The 21,345-nt window shown below is 37.1% G+C and overlaps 1 protein-coding gene and 1 long non-coding RNA gene across 3 annotated transcripts in view; both read right to left on the reverse strand.

Moving 5' to 3' along the window:
• Nucleotides 1-4,593: 4,593 nt before the first annotated feature.
• LOC306799541 lies at nt 4,594-8,302 on the reverse strand. Its single transcript, XR_013773620.1, has 3 exons — nt 8,085-8,302; nt 4,863-5,007; nt 4,594-4,628 (listed from the first exon to the last, which is right to left on the reverse strand). It is a non-coding gene; the product is annotated as an uncharacterized lncRNA (long non-coding RNA).
• A 5,033-nt stretch (nt 8,303-13,335) lies between these two features.
• Nucleotides 13,336-21,345, reverse strand: part of CEP192 (centrosomal protein 192) — a 54,460-nt gene continuing 46,450 nt past the window's right edge. For both annotated transcript variants that reach the window (XM_079300538.1, XM_079300539.1), the window contains exons 41-44: nt 18,577-18,698; nt 17,576-17,699; nt 17,059-17,117; nt 13,336-13,834 (exon numbers count right to left, since the gene is read on the reverse strand). In XM_079300538.1, the coding sequence (XP_079156664.1) occupies nt 13,696-13,834; nt 17,059-17,117; nt 17,576-17,699; nt 18,577-18,698 (444 nt within the window). In that variant the 3' untranslated portion in view covers nt 13,336-13,695. The remainder of the gene's footprint in view (nt 13,835-17,058; nt 17,118-17,575; nt 17,700-18,576; nt 18,699-21,345) is intronic.

The following is a 21,345-nucleotide window of genomic DNA, read 5'->3' on the forward strand; positions in this document are numbered from 1 at the left end:
CCTGTATTTCTCTTCACACTGTCAATGGGGTTTCTCTTGTATAAATATATAAATCTAAAGAATCAAGAATGAAAATACTTTCCATATTTCTGTTCGGATATGGCTCATAACTTGGGATCAAATTATGAGTCACAGTAGTTTCCCTGGAGTACAGAACTGTCCACCACTACTCTTTGATTTATATGCACAGAATCTACCTACATGAAAAGTCTTGAAAAGACCAAGATGAGTTCTCTACATTTATTTAACAAACAAATGAGGTTACTTTCAACAGTCTTAGGTTTACTCAGGCAATACCAGAACTCTCTGCCCACTAGTCTACCAGTCAGTATAAGCAGGAAAAAAAGCATAAATTACTGCTTATTTTGTTTTGAGACAACCACACCAAAGCTCTACCTACCACTCTACAGAGTGAGTTCACCTTCATGTCATGCTGTGCCTACCCAAATTGTAGCAGTCACCCACTTTCACTGAATAAAATGGTGCTTTATTTGTAAAGATGTAAATAAAGCTCTCTTTGTTCATGAAAGATCGCTATTCTTTTCAGCAAAAGGCATGATCTCATCATTCTGATATAATTGTCCCATTAATTGCATGAAAAGAAACTTTGCATTGCCACAGCTGAGACAGATCATTCTAGCAGGTGAATTTGAGAGTCTTGAGGGATGTTTACAATTTACCTCATCAGCAGGAAGAAGAATATGTGTCATTTAGCTATTCCCTAAGGGTGAGAAAGAAAGCAAAATCAGCATGGGGCTAGGCTGACATCGAGATGCCATTCAAAGAGTATCCAGACCCAACAATGTCTCACCCTCATAATAAGCCTTTTATGATCAGTTGGCCCTCAGTTGCATTGCAAAATTCAATTTCAGAAAGGGATTAAAGATATCTTTTAGTCAGGAACATTCCATTGCACCTTCAGGAACACCCATTTACATTAATGGCTAGTGTTGATATTTTCTGCTGCATGTTCTGCAAAGACATACTTCATGTAGCTTTTTGATCAACTGCAGATTTCTGGTTAAAAATGTTTAGATCTGTGCATCACAGCAAGGACAATTTCAGAAAGAAAATATTATTATATTTTGGGGGGTTTGTTTTGTTTTTTTAAGAAGAAAACATTATGGTCATACAGTAAATACATTTCTCTGTTGTAAAAGAGTACCATTCAATATAGATTTTGAGCTACAGATTTTTTCAAATCACTTTTCCTTCCAGAGTTCTAAACAAAGTGAATAAAAGGTGATCAGACACAATAGCTGTATGAAAGAAAAATCCTTTCTTTCAGATGCATCTCAGTAAGTAGTCTCAGCAACCTAACATTTGCTCTTGAACTGACAGAGTACTTGAGTCGTTTCCAAAACAGACATTGTGAGAGTCAGCTACAATAGACACGGTGTTACCCTTCAGTGATTTGAGAGTTTCAGTTTATTGAGACTGACAATTACAGAAGCTTGATGCTGAAATAGCAGTACTGATCTGGGGAGGTGGTGGAGTCACCATCCCTGGATGTGTTTAAAAAAAGATTGAATGTGGCACTCGGTGCCATGGTCTAGTTGAGGTGTTAGGGCATGGGTTGGTCTCAATGATCTTGAAGGTTTCTTCCAACCTAGTGATTCTGTGATCTGGATGCAAGAATGCTGCATTAAGAAACCACCATGGTCTCTAAGTCCCACTAGGAAAACCTTGTGAGGATACACCATTCTTGGTGCTTAAAGACAGAAATTCAGGAATGTGGAGTTACAAGATTAGACCTGTACCCTAAGCATTACAGAAGGCAAGACTAAGTAAAACCATCTCTACTACAGGTCCTTCTGCTTCTCCCAGTTGGATATAGTGGTGCACATCTGACACCAATGCCAGAACAAGTCAACAGACTTTTCACCTTTCCTCCAGCTCATTCTCTCATGGCCCCAGGATTGCAGTTCCATTTGCACTCACATCACTGCTACCTGGATTTCACTTAAAATACCCAATTTGCCTTTTTGGTTTAAGTATGGCTCCACAGGTATGGCTGTTTTATCTGCTTTAGACCTTTTGGATTTTGGGACTGAGGACAAATACATCTTCATCTTCAACAGGAAGATCCATTTGAGAGACCATATGTCATTCTGCCCTGTTAGAGATTAGACCTATCATATTAACATGGAAAATGGATGTCATCCTGTCCCCAGATAAACAAGTAAGGCAAATTCTTGGCAAGACGAACCATAAATTGCCTCCTTTAGATACCATTATTTATAAAATTTCATATCCTGAGATATATTAACTAGGCTGAGCACTGTGGACTTCTTCCTCTGCAGAGAGGAAGTATGGCCTCCCACGCTAAAAAGTCCTCAATTCATACATTTCAATGAACAAATGCTATAGCAACCCCCACATTAACTCAAAAGCATCTTAGCACAACCTCCATGTTAGCATTTCAGCATATTTGCCACTCCAGGGCATTGACAGATCCCCACTGTGACTGCTGTTGGTCCTGCAGTAGCTGTACCCCATTTTGTTGCAGTTATGGGATGAGAGCATCTGGATTTCAACCCAATTTCATCAAAGAATGGCACCTGTAGGTGGGCTGGTCCTTAGTCAAGCTGACAAAGGCATCCTCATACTCAGCATCACTGTTCTAAGCTGCTTTCCACTCCAGCATGTTTTTATGACTGGAACAGGCTCTAAACACTGACATCCTGCTCTCAGTCACATGCCTGTAGAAGGGAGTAGATCAGCAGCATGGGTGGCTCCTGGCTGTGGAAGTGTCAGAAACAGCTTTTGCAGGGTGAGGGGTGTCTACAAGACCCCCGCCCCTGCAGCAGATATGCTTGCTTCCACCCAAGTTTTGGAATAACTAATGTATCTCAAGAAACTCCTCCAGCTCAGAAGAGGTTACAACCTCCAGCCGCCTGTCATCACCCTTCTGCTTGAGATTATCTGCTGGAGGGGCTCTTATTACAAATGTTCCACAATCTGTTGCCTTCAAAGAGAACCAAGCTAGCTTTAAAAAAAAAAAAAAGAAAAAGAAAGAAAAAAAAGTATTTTCAACCTAACTCATTTTGACAGACAAGTTAGAAAATGACAACATGCACAACTAACAGATCTGAGATGATGATAATCACCAGCTGAAAAGATGGTGACAAGCAGCTGAGGGGCAGTTACCTCCTCTGAAAATATAGCAAGGTCCAGGCAGTAACTTCTGTTCACAACTTCATTAAACTAGTTTTGTCTTCTGAAACACAGCTTATTTTCTATACATTGCTAGAGTTTAAAAAAATTATTTCTCATCTCATAGTTAAAGCTAACATCTTCTCCTTCATCCACCAACAACATTTGTTCTGCACAGCCAAGTGTTAAACTCTTCCCAAAATCTTTTTTAATGACCTGTCAACTTCCTTACCTTCAATGAATCAGCATTTTTCTATTTGTCTCATTCTATACCCAACCACAAAAAAATTGTTTAATTTTTCATGTTACAAATGCAAGTTCCACGTTAGTATACAAACTTCTCATTCATTCTACACTTATATGTGCTTTTGCAATGACACAAAATAAATTCCATCTTTCTACAAAAGAGTGGATAAGGAACTCCATGCCATTAAAAAGCCCCCCACAATAACCTCCTTACTGAAGCAGTGCAGGAGAACCTCACCTAGACCCTTCCTAAGAGGATAACATCACACTGCAGCATAGCTCTTTTCATGTCTGGTGGTGCTAGTGATTATTCTTCTTGTGAGTAATCCTGTATTGCTATAGCAGTTCTGGGGAGCCTCAGCTTTCTGGGAGAGGGTCCTGCTTGTTTGGAGCACCAACTGTTCCTCTAGGTATGCAAGTGCTTTCAAAATTTCATTCCACTATTTTACTTGATTTCTAAAAATGCCAAACCTCTTCAATTAGTACTCAACTACACAAATTAATCTGTAATCTGTTAATCTGCAAATTAGCATTATTTCCAGTGTAAGTTTTAGGCTCACAGTTGTTTTTTCACAGTTAAAACCAGGTAAGAATCTTTATCTCATGATCTCAGGTTATGCTCACATCCTGTTCACACACATCTTGCTTTCTGTTTTGTCACAAGGACAACACAGCTCAGACACTTTTCACTACCACTTCTCTACTTTCATTTAATTATTTTAGTTTTCTAATTCATGTAATATTTATTCAAATTACAGCTATTGTAAACAACCAAGTGCATCAAAATTTTCTTTTCTTCTTTTTGACTCCCTAGAGAAAAAGCTAAGAGACTGGTGAATACATAGTTGTAAAACTAAAACCATTAAAAATTTTGTGCTGTTAGTCCTTTTCCTCCATGGTTATTCATACCAAATATGTCACTTTCACAAGACTTTGAAGTGTGTAAGGTAAGCTTTCAAAAGGCATGATTTTGTGAGACCTTCTTAGAGGTAACATCTGTTTAAACCATCAGAAAAGGAACTTAAACAGTTCACTGAAGTTTGTTTTGTCAAGTCATCTCTAGATTTCATTAAATGAATCTTTCCTAGCAATTTCTTTCCTAACACTCAGCAATACAATTTAGAAAGGAAAGCATATTTGTTCAAGAGAGGCTTGGAACAGAGCATAAGGTCCAAATATTCTTGGAATTTTGGAAAGTCTACTCCACACTGTTGTCTTTATTTACACTGGAAGAGAAAGAAAGAAAATGCTGAGCAGCTGTAGTAATATCAAAGTGAGGACATTTTAATACTTTGCCTTTGTGCCTAGTGTTTCCTGTAGAGAAAATTAATCATGAAACCATTCCAGTACCAAACAAACACTGCAATGAAAATGTAAAACCCACAACACAATACTAGAATTTCCTAAAAGCTACAGTACAGGCTGTCAGACAATCCACAGGGTGACATATCATGATTTACCTGAAAGGTGGGTTAAATTACAAGCCTTCATTGTTTTGGCATTGCCTTCCCTTTCTGTGGAGGTCCTGGTCTCCAAACATTGATAGATAGCATCAACAGGAACAAACTGAAGCTCTGAGCTGATTTTCAGACAATTGCTGAAAACCTGTAAGATAAAGGGGAAGAACCACTGAAGAACAGATTCCTGAGACAGAAAAAAAAAAATCTGCAATATGAGGACACAGGATATTTCTTTCTGAATAGAGAAATTCCACTTGCCTAGCTATCATCCTTAACTATGAACCAACTTTCAAAGACTATTTCTCTCTAGTACTCATGAGTCATTTTCTAACATCGCGTCTTTGGCAGCTTGAAGCATTTTGAAAGTGCAAAGCAAATAAAATTGCTTTTAATGCACTCATAAGAGGGTACTTCAGGTTTTTTAAAAGCCATTTTTTCTCTATCTTTTAGCTGCTAGGAGGCTTTAAATGGGACCCCTGTAGGTTTTTGTCTGTAAACCATAAGAGAGCATAAAAGCTTGGAAAACTTGCAGAGATTCTGAAGCAGGTTCACACAGCTTCATTGAAACTGTGTGTGGTTTTGAAGCTCACCAGGGCTCTACTCACCAGGAACCATTTAAAATTGCCAACTTATGAAGTAGATTTAAAACTCATAAAGGATTATGATGAAAACCTAAGACTTATTTTGTAGGCTTCCAGCTTGAAAGAAAAAAAAAAAAAACATTCTGTAAATAGGGAAGAATGGGTTTTCATTCTCTAAAGGTTTTGGGGATTGTTTCTTTGAAAACATATACAGGAGGCTGAAAAAGGGATCAGAATAACCTCTGTAAACACAGCCTGAATTAACCTGCACCGAAGTGATTTACCTGTATCAAAAGAATCAAACTGATCAATCCATTATATCAACACATGGTGGCTTAACTCTCCTAAAAGCACTGGCAGGATGGTTACAATCAAAATGCGTCAAATCTTTCCGTCTTTGGAGATGACTCTTCTCAACCTACTTTACTATCAATCAGAACAGCCAGCAAGAAAAGAAGGCTTGGAAAACCACCATAAATACCATGAGAAATGAGAAACTACTTTCATTTATATGAAGAATCAGTCAAAGAAGATTTCATGACACATACTGTTCTCTATTTTGTATTGCAACGTTTATTAGGACTTGGCGCTGCAAAAGAAAATGGAAAAATGTTGGTTTGAATGGCAAGGGAGAATGAAAATTTATCACAATAGGATCTAATATAGTATTTTCTTCTTTCTGTACATATACAGTCATCTTTGAAGGCTCTGAAAGTTCTATGAGCAAAGACTGCCAGATTGGATTTTTGCTTCAGTCAACACAGAAATGCTAGCAAGATCCCAAGATGTTAATGGACAGAAATGAAACTGCTTTCCACGATTTCTGATAGCAAGCAGTACAGTGGAGGATGCTTGATACTATTTAAATTTGTTGTGGGACTGATTTTCCACTAGTGGTTGCTTTTGGCTTTTATACTCATTACTTAAAAATTTTATATTCATTAATAATAAAGAATACTCAACAGTCCTTGTTATTTCGGATTAAACATTCAATATGGCACCAGCTGTGCAGTGCCAGGAAATCAATGTCACTGTTCACTAGGGTCATAAAGAACCTGGGGTTGGTCATAGAAGCTTATTTTTCCACAATCACAACCAGCCATGGAATTAATTTCCAACTTGAGAAGCTCTATGCAACAATTCTTCTGCTAATATATAATACACCAAAAGCTCTTGACATTTTTTTCCTATTTGGCTTGGAATCCATTGGCCCACATCAAATGTATCTGTGATATATGAGCCCTTGCACAAGGGCAGGAGTCCTTACACTAGCTGGGGTTTTTAAGAGCTTTCAGAGGTACAAAGGAAACTGTGCAAACTTTGAAGAGGATGCCAAAACATTTATCCCTGCCTATTTGGAGGGGGCAGAGGCCCTGACCTCAAATGTAGGGACAGGAAGCAAAATACACTGATCAGGTGCTTAAAAGACTGTTGCCAAAGGAAGTTTCAGTACACACCTTGTGTGTACACCTTTAGCAACCTTCAGTGCTGAAAGGGAAAGGGAAAGGGAAAGGGAAAGGGAAAGGGAAAGGGAAAGGGAAAGGGAAAGGGAAAAGGGAAAGGGAAAGGGAAAGGGAAAGGGAAAGGGAAAGGGAAAGGGAAAGGGAAAGGGAAAGGGAAAGGGAAAGGGAAAGGGAAAGGGAAAGGGAAAGGGAAAGGGAAAGGGAAAGGGAAAGGGAAAGGGAAGATTCTTCCTGGATCTTAAGGGTAAGTAGCAATTCTGAAGCATGGCATCAATACAGCAAAAGTGTAATGTAAACAGATACTCAAGTAGCCTGATGAAAAAAAAAGTGAGGGAGAGGAGGGGAAAGGTACTATTCAAGTACTACTCAAAGAGAGCAAAGTCTGGAAGAGCACAGCCCATGGCTGGCATCTTAGTATTTCTTTTCCACTAGACTGATTTGAAGAAAATCCCTGCAAAGAAGCTTTCATAAGATGGCATTTTTGTGATTCAGTATAGCACCAATATTCCTTTTGAGTTTTATAACTGTTCCTAGAACATTCTTGGCAATGAATTTAAACTTTTTGAAAGAGGTCGCATTTCACTGTAAATGGTTATCTGGTATTCACAACACAAAATAAGCATTTGAATATTTATTGTGAGCACACTGCATTTTAGGGAGAACACACAAAGATTCTTACTACAATTATCTTGTTCCAGCTTTAATATATTAGCTGTCACCTCTTAAATGGATCTTGTGAGAAAGGAAAGTTTCTTTCTTTAACTCCCTTTTCCCCCTGAACGCAATTACCACCTCATTCAGAGCTCTTTGTGTCCACCTAATCTCTCTGATTATGTCTCTGACACCACCACAATACTACATGACTGACATACCTGACAGCTGTGACTAGTGACAGAACACTCACAAAGCAAACCAGCTCTATGCAGGATGAGTATTACCTACCGCCAGCCTCCCAGAACAAACATGGAAGGAAGGTAAAAGGGGTGGGGGCATTTCACCACCAGCCTAACCCCTACCGATTTTGCCTCCTTTTAGAGCCAAACAGCATTGACAAGCAGAGCCTCTTTGTACATACCTACCTAATGAACCAATTGTTGGATGAATACAAAAGCACACCCATTAGTATTTTAATTTTTAATTTATAGAGTGGAAAATGCATGTTTGGAGACCTGACTTACAAGCAGGGCTTGATGGATCATTTTCTTTCTCTCCAGCCCTTTTATGCTTCTCTGAGTGATAACTCCCAGCTGGTGCTCCACTGTCAGCTTTAGGCAGGTGGCTATAGAGGAGAATCTGTGAGGAAAGACATACCTGAAAATGTCATTCCCAGACAACAAGCTGCCCCTGAAATCAAGGACAAACTGTCTGAGAATTCAGCATTTTGAGCCATAAATACATGAATCTGTGTTACAAATAATTGCCAAGTACAATGGCAGTCATGAATACACTAATCAGGAAAAATATTAGAGTTCTTTATAAAGAGTCTTATACTTTAAAATTCTATGGTTTTAAGTAGTATTTATACTTTACAAGCTTCAGCTTGTCAGTACTGACCTTTTTTCCCCCATGAAAAAAAACCTTTTTGAGGATAGGGATAAAGCTGATTATTCAGAAGAAACAATTTAGTTGCATCTTTCTGAGCTTTTGAGCAGCTCTAAAATTACACATTCCTAGAATCAGAAAGAAGCTACAAAAACTAAAAAAAAAAAAAATTAAAAATTCAGGTAGGGAAAATCTAGAGCCAAAAAGTGCCAGCCAAGCATCCAGTTTTCAAAGATGATCAGATAATATTAACAGTTATCAAAGTGCATTAGACATCTAATTTGCATCTAAAAACTGCTCATGTAAGACTGTCCTCCAACAATCATACAAAAAAAATAAAACATCCAGGATTGAGGGATTGTTCTTAGGAAAGCTTAGGTCAAACACTATGCTATTGAAAGTAGAATTTTCATTTTCTATCTTAACTTTCTTATGCTGCAAGTGTTTATACTATTAGTATAGATTTAGCATATTGCAATAAGTTTGAAGAGATTTCAGGAGCAGTTTTAGCAAATTAATAAAACGTCTAAAGAAAATCCTATTTTTAATCCACCATGTTTCAGCTTGCAACACTTCTTTAGTCTGTCCTTGAAGTTACCACTCCATAGGAACCTGTAAGGCAGATTCCACATTACTTGATGTATCAGTCAACAAATGCAGTGCTCTAAAGGCAAAAAATGGTTACTGCTTTAAGAACATTGAGAAAAATCTTTTCTACTGTTAATGCCAATTCAAATTTTCAAATGGGAAGCTAGAAACAATATTCTACTTAACTGGCAGATTTGGGGAGAAAATTGGTATGATCACTACCACTTAAAAATTATTAATAGTCAGCTTTCTTAGTGAATATGAGGCATCATGGCAGGCAGGTGGATCCTTCATCCGAGTATTTGATGTTTGTCACTCAGATAAAAAGATGCATATTCTTCATTTATGCTATACAATGAAAGCAGTAAGGCATGAACTTCTGTTATCTGGAGGTTTTTTTGAAACAAGGTACAACAAGATAGCTGTGACTAAAAGTCAGGATACTCAATTACAGTATCAGGAACAACTGATCTTATGTCACCTGCACACTCTCTCACTGGTTTCCAAGGACTTTTGTTCCCAGAATGCCTTTTCTCATTTCCAGAGATGCTGCAATATAGAAAGCCAACATGGTTCACGTACATGAGATACATAACTACTAACCTCATGGTGAACTTTGTCACCCCTTAACTCCTCCACAAATCATAGGAGCAAGAACATACCAGCATCTTACCTGTCAGGCATTCCTACAACAGAAATGCCCAGAGTATTTAATACTCTATTTCAAAAGGACAGAAGTGCCCTCAGCAATTTACTTTATGTATCAAAAAACACCCACAGAATTCTCTTTACCATTTTAAGCTTTTATATAATCAAAATAATCTTCTAGACAGCCAGGCCTTGATTTGCACCTATACAAGGTTTTCTGAACGCTAATTAGTTTCAGATGCCAGGGCAACAATCTCCAAAACACACTGAAGCACGTGTATGGAATGTATTATAGCTCCATTTGTAGTCAATGATGTGAAAACTTTACAAAGCTCTTGAATAATTATGATTACTAATATCCTAATTAGGTTGAACAGGTACACAGACATCCTCAGTAGTAGAAACTTAATGAATTTTTAAAAATAATTTATTTCTGAATTTCCTCTCTGATGGTCTTAAAATCAACAAGTAAGAAGACTGTAATTAAAAAGACATAGTTTCAGGTTTGTTTGGGATTTTTTTGAGTTTGCTGCTTTGTGTGTTTGAGTCAATTTTGCCAGTCTGAGACAAAAGATTGCATCCAACAACACAAGAAAATTGAAAAAAGTTTCAAAGCTGTTGAAGATCAAAGACGGAAAATAATTGTACCTAAAGCTAATTCTGCTTACTTAATTAAAAGTATTACAGCTTAGAATCTTAATCAAACCAAATTCTGAACAGAATTATGCTATTTTTCTGTATCCCTAAAAGAAGTAGACAGAAATCAGGACTTCTTCACAGTAAGCACTGGACAAATCAAAGTAAGATGGTCTTGACTACAAAAGTTTATTATATAAATAAATCATGGGGAAAGGAAGCAATCTCATTTTGTGGAGTAAGGAAGGAAACAGTTTGAAGTGACTGCAAAGAAAGTCATTATTAGGAGTGAAACACACAGTGGGCTGCAAACCCAAGGAACCAAAATAATTCACATCACCTGCAAATCAGGATTCTCTTGGATAATGAGGATGGGCCATTTGCTCATACTTAGATGTGTTTCACCTGTATATATTTACATATTTATGCACACAAGCATAGTTCACCAGAGTATCCACAGCAGCACATTCTGCATCCTTTTCCTCCCTTACATCCAATCCAGGAGAAAAGAGGAAAAAATGCATAACCATTGTTCCCAATTCTTCTCATCTCAAGAACTCAAGAAAAGCCCATAACAGAAGCATGGAGAGTCACAGACAGCAGCAGACCTACCACAGGAACAGAACACAAAGACAATTCTAAATTTACACCAAATACTTAATTATCCAAAGTCAGGGCTTCTCACTGTAATTCAAAGACAGTTTAGTGTTTTTCCCAGCTTTGGAAGAGCTTCCAATAGTGCTTCTAAAACTGACCAGACATAAGTTTTTGCCCACTAATCATTTCTCAAATGAAGCAGCCAAGCCTGTTGAGATAAGGCAGTGGAAAGATTTCCTCTATTCCAATTCTGTGTTCAGAAGTACAATGACATCACATCAGTCAAGGAAACATGGAATATCTGGGCAGAAACAGGGCAAAAGGAACATAGTCAGAGTACCTCATAGACAGGAACTTACATGGTGGGAGAATGAGGTGGCAAAACTTTTCATCTCTAGTTTAATTTATTTTAACAAATTTTCTCTTCCTGGTTTCCAGACTGCTGAGAAACAGCAGCTTCAGCATACTTTTACTTAACACTGATGGCATATACCAAAGGCAATGCAGAGGGTACTTCAAGTTTTTCCTCTCTGCTTTTTCACATTTCAGTTGTTTGAAAATTCTGCTAAACCAACAACCTCCTACTAAAATGAATTTCACTCACACTTATGAAGGGAATAATGTACATATGCTATGACAGAACAATGCTGTCAAAAACCTGTACTTCTATCTTAAAACAATTTTGGCCATACAGCTCCATGCTACAAAAACAGAATAGAAGACAGAGCTACAAACAGCATGATATTTGAACAGTCATGATGGTGAAGTCTCAGGTGACTGAAAAAAGGGAAACATTACACCCATTTTTTTAAAGGAAGAGTCCAAGCACTACTGACCCATCAGCCTCACATCTGTGTCTGTGAAAATCATGGAACAGCTTCTCCTAGAAGCTATGCTAAAACATGGAGTACAAAGAGGTGACTTGAGACAGGCAGCAGCTTTCTTCAAAGAGAAATGCTGTCTAACCAACCTGATGGCTGCCTACTATGGAGTGACTACAACAGTGAACAAGGGAAGGGTTACAAATGTTATCTCGACTCTTTAAAGCCTTTGACACAGTCCTGCACAACATCCTTCTCTCTAAATGGAAGAGAGATGGATTTAGTGAGTAGGCTGTTAACTGGCTAAGAAATTGGTTGGATGGTCAAATCCAGAGGGTAATGATTAATGGCTCAGAGTTCCAATGGGCACCAGTGACACTGGTATCTCTCAAAATCCATACTGGGACCAGTGTTATTTAGTGTCTTCATTAGTGATACTGAAGAAGGGATCGAGTGCAGGTTTGCAGATGGCACCAAGCTGAGCAGTGCAGATGACACCTGAAGAATGGGATACCAGCCAGAGGGACCTGGACAAGCTCGAGAAGTGAACACATGGGAGTGTCCTGAGGTTTAACAAGACCAAGTGCAAGGGGCTGCATCTGGGTCACAGCAGCCCCCGTATCATTCACAGGAATGAAAAGATCAAGAGCAGCCCTGCCAAGGACAGCTTGGGGTGCTGCTGAGAGAGAGGCTGCACAGGAGCTGGCAATGTGCACTTAGAGCCCAGAAAGCCAATTATATCCTAGGCACAGGTTGCCCAGAGCAGTGGAAGACATCCTATCCATGGAAACAAAATTTCAGGCCAGATTGGATTAGGCTCTGAACAACCTGGTCTAGTTGAAGTTGTTCCTGTCCATAGCAGGGGTGGTGGACAAGATGACCTTCAAAGTTCTCTTCCAATCCAAGCTACTCCATGATTCTATGACAAGGTAGCAGTAGGTAAGGGGATAGTGGAATTGTTCCATGACCCCTACAATATAAGAACTGAAGAGTAATCAATTAAATCAGAAATAATCCAGTTTCTCACAGAAAAGACAAATTTTGTTGCAAACAGTGAACTTTTAGAGCTTGCTACCATGTGGGCTGTGGAAACAGTGCCAAAATAGTTAAAAAATATGAACAGGTGAATTCACAAATAGGCGAATAAATGCAAAAAAAAGGCATAGGTGGGATTCTACCTTCAATTCTTATTCATCTAGAGGAAGATACTGAGGAAATGGAATTGAACCAGTAAGCAAACATTTCTCAAAGTAACATCTTTGGTGTGACTTTCAGAGACAGAATACTGGGTAAGATGCATAATTCTGGAGGGCTGAAGGCACTATTGCTCATGTTAAATTTTACATTGTTTTCACATTGCTAGAGTTAAAAACAATGCTTATGCCTGCCACTGAACTGTGTAAAAAGGTAGGGGCTGACTGTCAGATCCCAGCATTACCTCATGGAAATGTGATACCAACAGGTCAGCTTCTGGACTGCAATGCCTCCCTCTGTTCCCTCACAGCCCCCCAAAAATTTAGCATTGTCTAAGAGAGGCAGCTTGATCCCTTACCTGCAGCAAAGAATCCTCTAAAACAGACAGAAATGAGGTAGAATCAAATGTTTACACATAGATTTTATTTCTGAATTTACAATGCTTAAAATAAAATATATGAGTATCTAGCTATTTCTAATAAATGCAAAAATACAAAACTTTCATTTGCTTTAAAAGTGCAGAAACATAAATTATAAAATGATAACTTTAAAACATACAATGTTATTTCTCAATGTTTTTAGTATCAAAACAGATTTGTAAAACAAGCACCATAATTTATCTTACAGAAGACTTTTCATCAAAGCAGCATCACAGGGCAAAACAAGTAGGACATTAGTATGGAAATGTAGTAGCAAATCTTTGCATATTTTAAATGGTATGAACTGTTATAAATTCTTATAAACAGTTAAAAAATGGTTCTGACTATTTGTTTGCAACAGCTTTACCATATAGCCGAATATTAATTGGGCCATATTTGGTTGTCAGCACAATGAAGACATCTTCAAATACTCCTTCTGCCTTTGGCTTGAACTGGACTGGCACAGTGATGTAATGATAGGATCTAAAAAGACAATTATGGACATAATCATTGTTAATGAACAAGCAAATAAATAGACAAATCCTTGAGTAGTTTGGATTTTCGCCTCAATAGTATACTGGATGTGCACTGGATCATCAAGTTTATTTTTATAGATTTATTATCTATTTTTCTTCAAAAGGACTTTGACCTTGAAGGCCATTTTTTCCTTCTGATTATACAAAGTAATACAATACTTTATTGCTGCTGGTTTACCTCAATAAGTTTGGTCTGCCTCTTGGCAATACTGACAGTGCATAAACTTTATTTAGAGCAAAATTACTACACCTTTTCCTTCAAACGTCACACAAGTGCACTTAAATTTCCAACTCTTTTTTGAATTCATGCATTTGAAGTTACTAATTTCCATTACTTCTAATTGTCTCCACATTAAGAAATATTTTTCTGAAATTATTGTAAATCAGTATGTCTGTCCTCAAACAGCATTTTAGAAATTTCACCGTTTTTTACATAATTTCTCCTCTATTTGGATTACGTAAAAACATACCAAATGTAACGGGTGTTAATTCTCAAAAGTTTAGACTGAATTATTTTAAAATATAAGCTGTACAAGCAATAGCTGAAAATTCTGAGTGGCAGTCTATTGGATTCCATGGCATCCAATAGAAATATCCAGCACTGAAACAGGTAGCAGTTACAGGCACATACTGAAATAAGGAATTACCCACAGCATCACTTAGTAGAAAAGGAAAAGACAGTTTTGTTCACTTTCATTATACCTTCCATTTTCTTTCCTTAACAGTGAATAGGTATTATCCAAAGTCCTCTGAAATGTGCTTATTTCCCCTACTTCTTCTGTGTTCCTACCTCTTCATACTCCTTTTCTCTACACCAATCCAACCTATCATAATTAGTCTGTGTTTTTACTCTCCTACTCTATCCCTTACCTATATTTGAAATCATAGTATCTGCCCTATGCACAACTGTCATTCTCTAGTGTCATCCTTAGTGCTGAAGTAACCACATCAGCACTTTTTTTTCTTTTTCTTAACAATGTCCTGGTCAATGAAATAAGAGTAGACAGGGTTAGAATAAAAATTGGGATGGCACTGTATTTTTAAAATAAAAATTAAATAATTAATTAAAATTAATACAAAAATAGAGTACTAATTGTGTCATAGTGAACTACAATCAACAGTGCACCAACAGAATACAACTGAATCAAGAGTTTCATGTCTCATACTTGACTACCAAGTGTTGTGTAACAGATCTGGCAGTGTCTGTCTTTTTAATCATCTACGATATACAGGCTAAAGATACTTACTCATATAATTAAAAAAAAAAAAAAAAGAAATTTTTTAAGGTGAAGGACATCAGTATCAGTATATTTAATCTGCAAAATGTATTACATTAGAAAGCATAAATTTTAGTAGGAATAGAGTGCGAAGTTGCATATAACTATGCCACCTGAAAATTTACAGCAGTAAAAGTAAATTCAGTAGAAAGCCAGAAGAGATGCACAAGTCTGTATCATCTCCAAAATAATACATGTATACTCCCTGATATATTACATAACATTTACTGAAAAAGAACAATATGACCATACTCACACTAACACCATATTGAAAACTTTACAGTAAGTTAGGTATTGGTCTTTCAAAAAGATGGCCACATCTGGCTGTGAAATATTAATTTCCAGAATATGCACCATATGACCTCAATGCTACTGAGGCAGAGCAGTTTCTTAGCAAATGACAGCTGTATTAAATTCCTCATGATCTCTAAATTCAGGCGTCCATTTGGTGGGAGCTAAACCAAATCAAGCACAGTCAAGCAAATCTTCTGTGCTTGATGATCATAAATGGGAGAGCACAACGTTGACTTCAGAGAAACTATTTTTTAAAAATATAGGAAAAGCTGGTATTTACAACCAAATAAAAAAACACTGAAGTTACTAGGAAAAAAATCATAGACTGACTTTTAAACTTGTTAAGTTTACTATAGATAAATGCAGTAGGAGTTGATAATCTCTTGCAGAAAATGTACCAAATAGTTTTTACAGCATTTCTCAAAAATATTTTTGAAATATCAAAGCATCTTCCAATGAAGTTAATTATTTTTTTGTCAGGGATGACTAAATCAAGTAATCCTGTCCTTTGCTGCTCTACAGCCTCAGACAGATCTAGCTAGTTGTCTTTATTTGGACAGATCTTATCCTGGTCACTACCCCCATTAAAAAACACCCTTCTGTGCCATCTCATATGAAATATTTAGTAATAAGATGGCATTTCAGTTGAAGCACTAACACAAGCCTAAGAGGAGCTACAACACTTGGCACTGAAAAGTGGCTTTAAGAATACCTTGAATACCTCTGGCTAACACCACTACACAAAGCCCAGTCTTTGTGATAAATGCGGAGCAGATTAGGACAAAGAATATCTAACTCCATTTACAATTTCCTCACAATTTCTGCTCTATATACCCTTAGCTTTCCTGTGTTTAAAATAGGAACCTGTTTAAACACTGAGAATGCATGCTGTACCACTTCTAATGAAATGGTTGCATTTCTGCTTCCTGACAATCCCACTATTGCAGATGAGCATGTGAGCTGTACTTCTTGAAGAGATGACTAATACTACTGTCACATACTTGTTGTAACGAACTCCACAGATGACTGGGTTTATTTTCAGGGACTGCTATCACTAGATTAAAAATTTATTTTATGCAGGTAAAAGGCTGAAATAGGTAGTATGACCAGATAATTCCAGTGGCTGCTCAAATCTTGGGTTTGCAGAGAATCTATGATGCAGCTCTGCAGGTTTGTCAAATTAGAAGCATGATGAAGGCAATTTGCTTGGTCTGTTGTGCAGAAAGTATAAATGGAAGGAATGACTTGATTGTGCACAGCATGCCAAATGGTTACATGAAGCATTAGGCTTCACATTAAAAGCAGTAGCACTGTTAGAAACAATTTGCAGGGGAGAAATTGGCAGATGCAGAAATAACTGTGTGGGCTCATTCTGCTTCGAACAGAGATTAGAGAGTACAGTTTAGGAAAAAAAAAAAGAAAAAAAGAAACCCAACCAAAAAAAACCTTGCATCCCCCCAAACTGGTTACTATAAACAAAAGCATCCAGAATATTTATATGTACATTTTAGCCCTGCACATATACAGAAGATATTTATCTTACTGGACTACTTGGTTATTTTTTTTGTTAGGAGAAAATGTTAGCATATGCATTACTCACCTTAGCAAGTATTTCAAGTGCTTGATGTAGAAAGGCTCTCTGGGATTTACAAATTTCAGCTGTAATTTAATACAAAATGCTTGAAAGTGCACTATATTTAAGCCCATCATATTCAATTTATGACATGCATAAGATAAATCAGGTCACTTACAAACACAGCTTTACACAGACCCAGGATTTAAAAATAAAAATGTCCACATTTGTGAACAGTAAGGGAAAAATATTATTTCAGTATTTTAATGAAGTTCAACATTAAAATCAGTAAATTAGAATAATAAACATATGCAAACTATGATCTACTATACTTTCCTATTAATATATTAAAAATACACTCAGTTATTCAGTCAGACAAAACAGAAAAATTGCACATTGAAATTCTTCAAATATTGACTTTTGGAGCTAGCAAACTAAATCATGTACTCTTCAATCTTTGTCAAGAGTAAAAGAGAATAAAACTGCAGCTGAGCAATGAAAGGACTTACAAGTATCTATTTAAGATGAAGTCTGTCAAACTTACCATGTGTGTCATACGGGAGTTATTCCGCAAGTGGACCTTTAATGTGGATGTTTCCCCAGCTCTGGTTAGAGGGAAAACATAGACATCTTCTGGGGCATATACTCCTTTAATGGCCTCTTTTTGTCTGATTTGAAAAAGAAATTTAAGATAATAACATTTATGATCTGTGTATAATGATTGCATACTTGAAGTAAAAGGTATGTTTTCTGAGAATAAATCGGGAAAAATGGAAAAATCCAGAAAACATCAACTCTCTCACCTAGTTTTATAGGCAAGATATTTTAGCCAGAAAGAATAACAAAAGTATTGATGTGGCACAAATATACAGGAATTTACTTATACGCACTTTCACAGTCTGAACTTTTCCCCCATATGCTTTACCAGATACCTAGAGTCTTATCCAAGATTGCAGGTTTAACCAAACATTTTACTCTCCTGCCATATTGACATCATCCTATAGTAAAAGAATTGACAATTAGCTTAGAGACTGAACAGCAAGGTTAAGACATGCAGTACTGTGGTTTTCTCATAATTGACTTTATAGTCAATTGGGGTGTCCAAAAGGCAAATACACAAAAAGGTATACAAAATTCTAATGCCAATACCAGGTCATTTACCACAGCATATCATAGTTAGACAACTTAGAAACTCAAATGAAAAGTATGGAAGATCAAACAATACAAAGACACTAAGAGGTTTTGGCAAGTCTATTTTATACAGCTGCTTACTCTAACACAGGAGCATAGGATCATTCAGGTCAGAAGATACTCAGATGGTCTCTAGTTCAACCTCTTGCTCCAGTCAGGATCAGATGTGAGGTCAGAGCAAGCTGCCCAGTTAAATTTCAAAAACCTTTGGGCACAGAGACTGCACAGACTCTCTGTGAAGCCTGTTCCACCACACAGACAGTAAAAACGGTTTTGGTTGTGGCATTGGGTTTCACTCCCACACCCTTTACACAGCTGCACACACACTATTGTCAGGTTTTTGTCCCTACATACCTTATTCTTTTTGGTTGTCCTTCAGTGCAAGCTTTCCTTTCTGGTGAAACTGGAAGCTCAGTTTTTGTAAGGGCCCTTGGAAAAGATCTCACAACAGGTGTTTCTTTTTCTTCTTTAGTACACTGTTGGCGAAACCAGAGAAGACTGTAAACTTCAAGTCCAAAAGTACTTAAGCATTCAGGAATGTAAGTCATTCCCCTTACCCAATCCAAGATGTTTTATTTAAAGAATAATCTTTCAGGAGCATAAGAGTCTGGATCATTGAGATGGAAGCAAATATTTAGGAAGACTACATCAACAGGCTTCTGTGCTTTAGAAATACTTATTTATTACAAGACAGCTCACAACAAACTAGCAGCACAGGTGGAATCTCAAAAAAGCTGCAAGCAACAAAGATTTTACTAAAAGCCAAAATATTCCTCACTTCCTCTGCAGATATTATGCCCATATGCCTCAAGAACAACCAAGTTGGCCAAACAACTGCTCAGAAAGAAGGAAGACATAAATCAACATTATAATCTGAATTCTCTAAACAGAAAAAGCTTTGTAATAATTTTGTACTGTGAACAACATATTCTTCTCAAAGAAAGGCCTCTCCAGAGAGGCAGAATCAGATAAAGTACTCTATGGTATTTTCTGCATTCAGAAATTAGGCCAAAGTATTTATCATCACCAAGACCCTCATTTAGGGTATTCTAACACAAGGAGACCAGAGCACCCAATAGGAATAATTGGACAAATAACCAACTTCAAATTCTGCATTGCTTAATGAATCTTGCCAGGTATTCTTTGGAGTCCCCTTGGGTCACAACATCTTAAACAAAGTTAAAGAACCAAAAGAACCTCCTACACTTATGGTTGTACAACATTATGTCAATTTTTGAAATGGTGCTGACGTTTTAGACAAGCAGTTGATTCCCTGACGCAGGGAAGATGAAAAAAATAGATTCATCTTCAATAGAGCTGCTATGACAAACTTGTCTTTTAGACATTCATTTCTTCTATTGAAAGAGCTGCTAATCAGTCTGTCAGAAATAGCAGCAGCCATTAAAAAAATGTTAACTTTAAATAATGTATTTTTCAGTTGCAAACTGAAAAATGAACCCATGAACCCCAGCAGAACCCAATAAAGACAAGAAGGGATTTGCATGTGTCTTGTTTCAAGAGCTTTTATTTTTCCATATACTGAAAAACAATGGGCGTCATGCCTCTTATCATTCAAATTCCAATTTATCAAAAGGCAAGTTAACTGCATGAGAATAAGGTACATTATTGAAAATGATCACAAGTTCTTTATAATGGCATCTTGAAATTCTGCTTGCTTTACCACAGCCTGTACTGACTTGTGCTGTTTCAAATGAGAGCAGTATATTAACACTCCAAACGGTTACAATTGAGTGCTGCAGTTCCAAAGACACCTCAGAACACAGAAATTGGGAAAGCTTGAAAATCTGAATTATTTTGCTCACAGAGTTTAAAGAGGTTTTCACTCCTCTCACTTCTGAGATACACAACAATGATGCAGCTTTGTGCTGCTGATATTTTTAAATGTATTTAATGTTACTTATGTACATTACTTAAATTTTCAAAGTATAAAAGCCATGTAAATTAAGAAATGGCAAGCATTCAACATTTGTAGTATCTTCAAAAAATAGCAAGGGTTCTTTACAAAGTCCTTAACTTTCTACGTGCTAAAGAAGCAGTCAGGACTTGGATCCTGCCTCAGCCCTATGGCAGGTGCTTGCTATTTCGCCTAGAAGGGACCAACAGTTAGACCCAAATATCATTTCAAGACTCTTGTGCACAACACTCATTCTCAACTCAATGATCTTTGAAGAGCCCCCTGTAGCAGTCCCCAGCAGCAGGAACAAATATTTCTCAGGAAAAGAAAAAAACTAAGCTTGAATGACTAGCACCAAGAGGCTGGGGCAGCAGAGCACTGAGAGAATCCCTCCTTCCTTTGTCTCTCGGACTGGTTTTGGAGACATAATGATCTGAACTCCTGACTATAGCTTCCAATGGTGAGGACTGCAAACATATGTAGAGCATAATCAAAATTACAGTTAATTAATTTGTTAGGAAACAGATTAAAGTGGTATGTGCCACTGATTTTCCTAACTTAATGTTGCTCTTTTAGTTCCTTCCTGAGCTCTTCCAAATTTTTTATTTCTTCTGAAGTGGTTCTATAAATAAACACCACGCAGTCACTCTGAATGAGTGGCTCTTCCCACTTCATTCTATCAAAAGTCACATTAACCACAGCTGTAGCCCCCTGCCTCAGCAAAACCAACAGATTTCCTTTTCAAAGTTTTACTAACACTACCTAAACTCTTAATGCCAAGAAGAGAACAGATCACTTGTCTTCTCAACTAAAAGCTGCAACACGCTAATTATTCCGTGTTGATCCCTCTTCTGAACAGATGCACAGTTCCCTACCTAGTTGATAAATACAGTACTTCCTTTTCAAACCTTTGTGAAAATGATCGTGGCATGCATTTCAAGTATTTTCTAAAAACTTTTTTCCCCATGTGCAGAGATGCTATAAATATCTAATTGTTAACAGCTTTGAAAAAAACCCAAGAACAAATAAATCTGACACAATAGTTCAAAAACATTAATATCATGCTATGCCGCTCAAAGATTTACACAATTCTGACAATTAGTCATGTTTTAAGAAAAGAAGTATTTAAAACTCTGGAATTCTGTTAAAGAATTAATCTCCACATTTCAACCAGTTTTAAAAAGAAATTATTTAGATGTTTTTTGTCA

This window comes from Erithacus rubecula (genome assembly GCF_903797595.1).
Source record: "Erithacus rubecula genome assembly, chromosome: 3".
NCBI lineage: Eukaryota > Metazoa > Chordata > Aves > Passeriformes > Muscicapidae > Erithacus > Erithacus rubecula.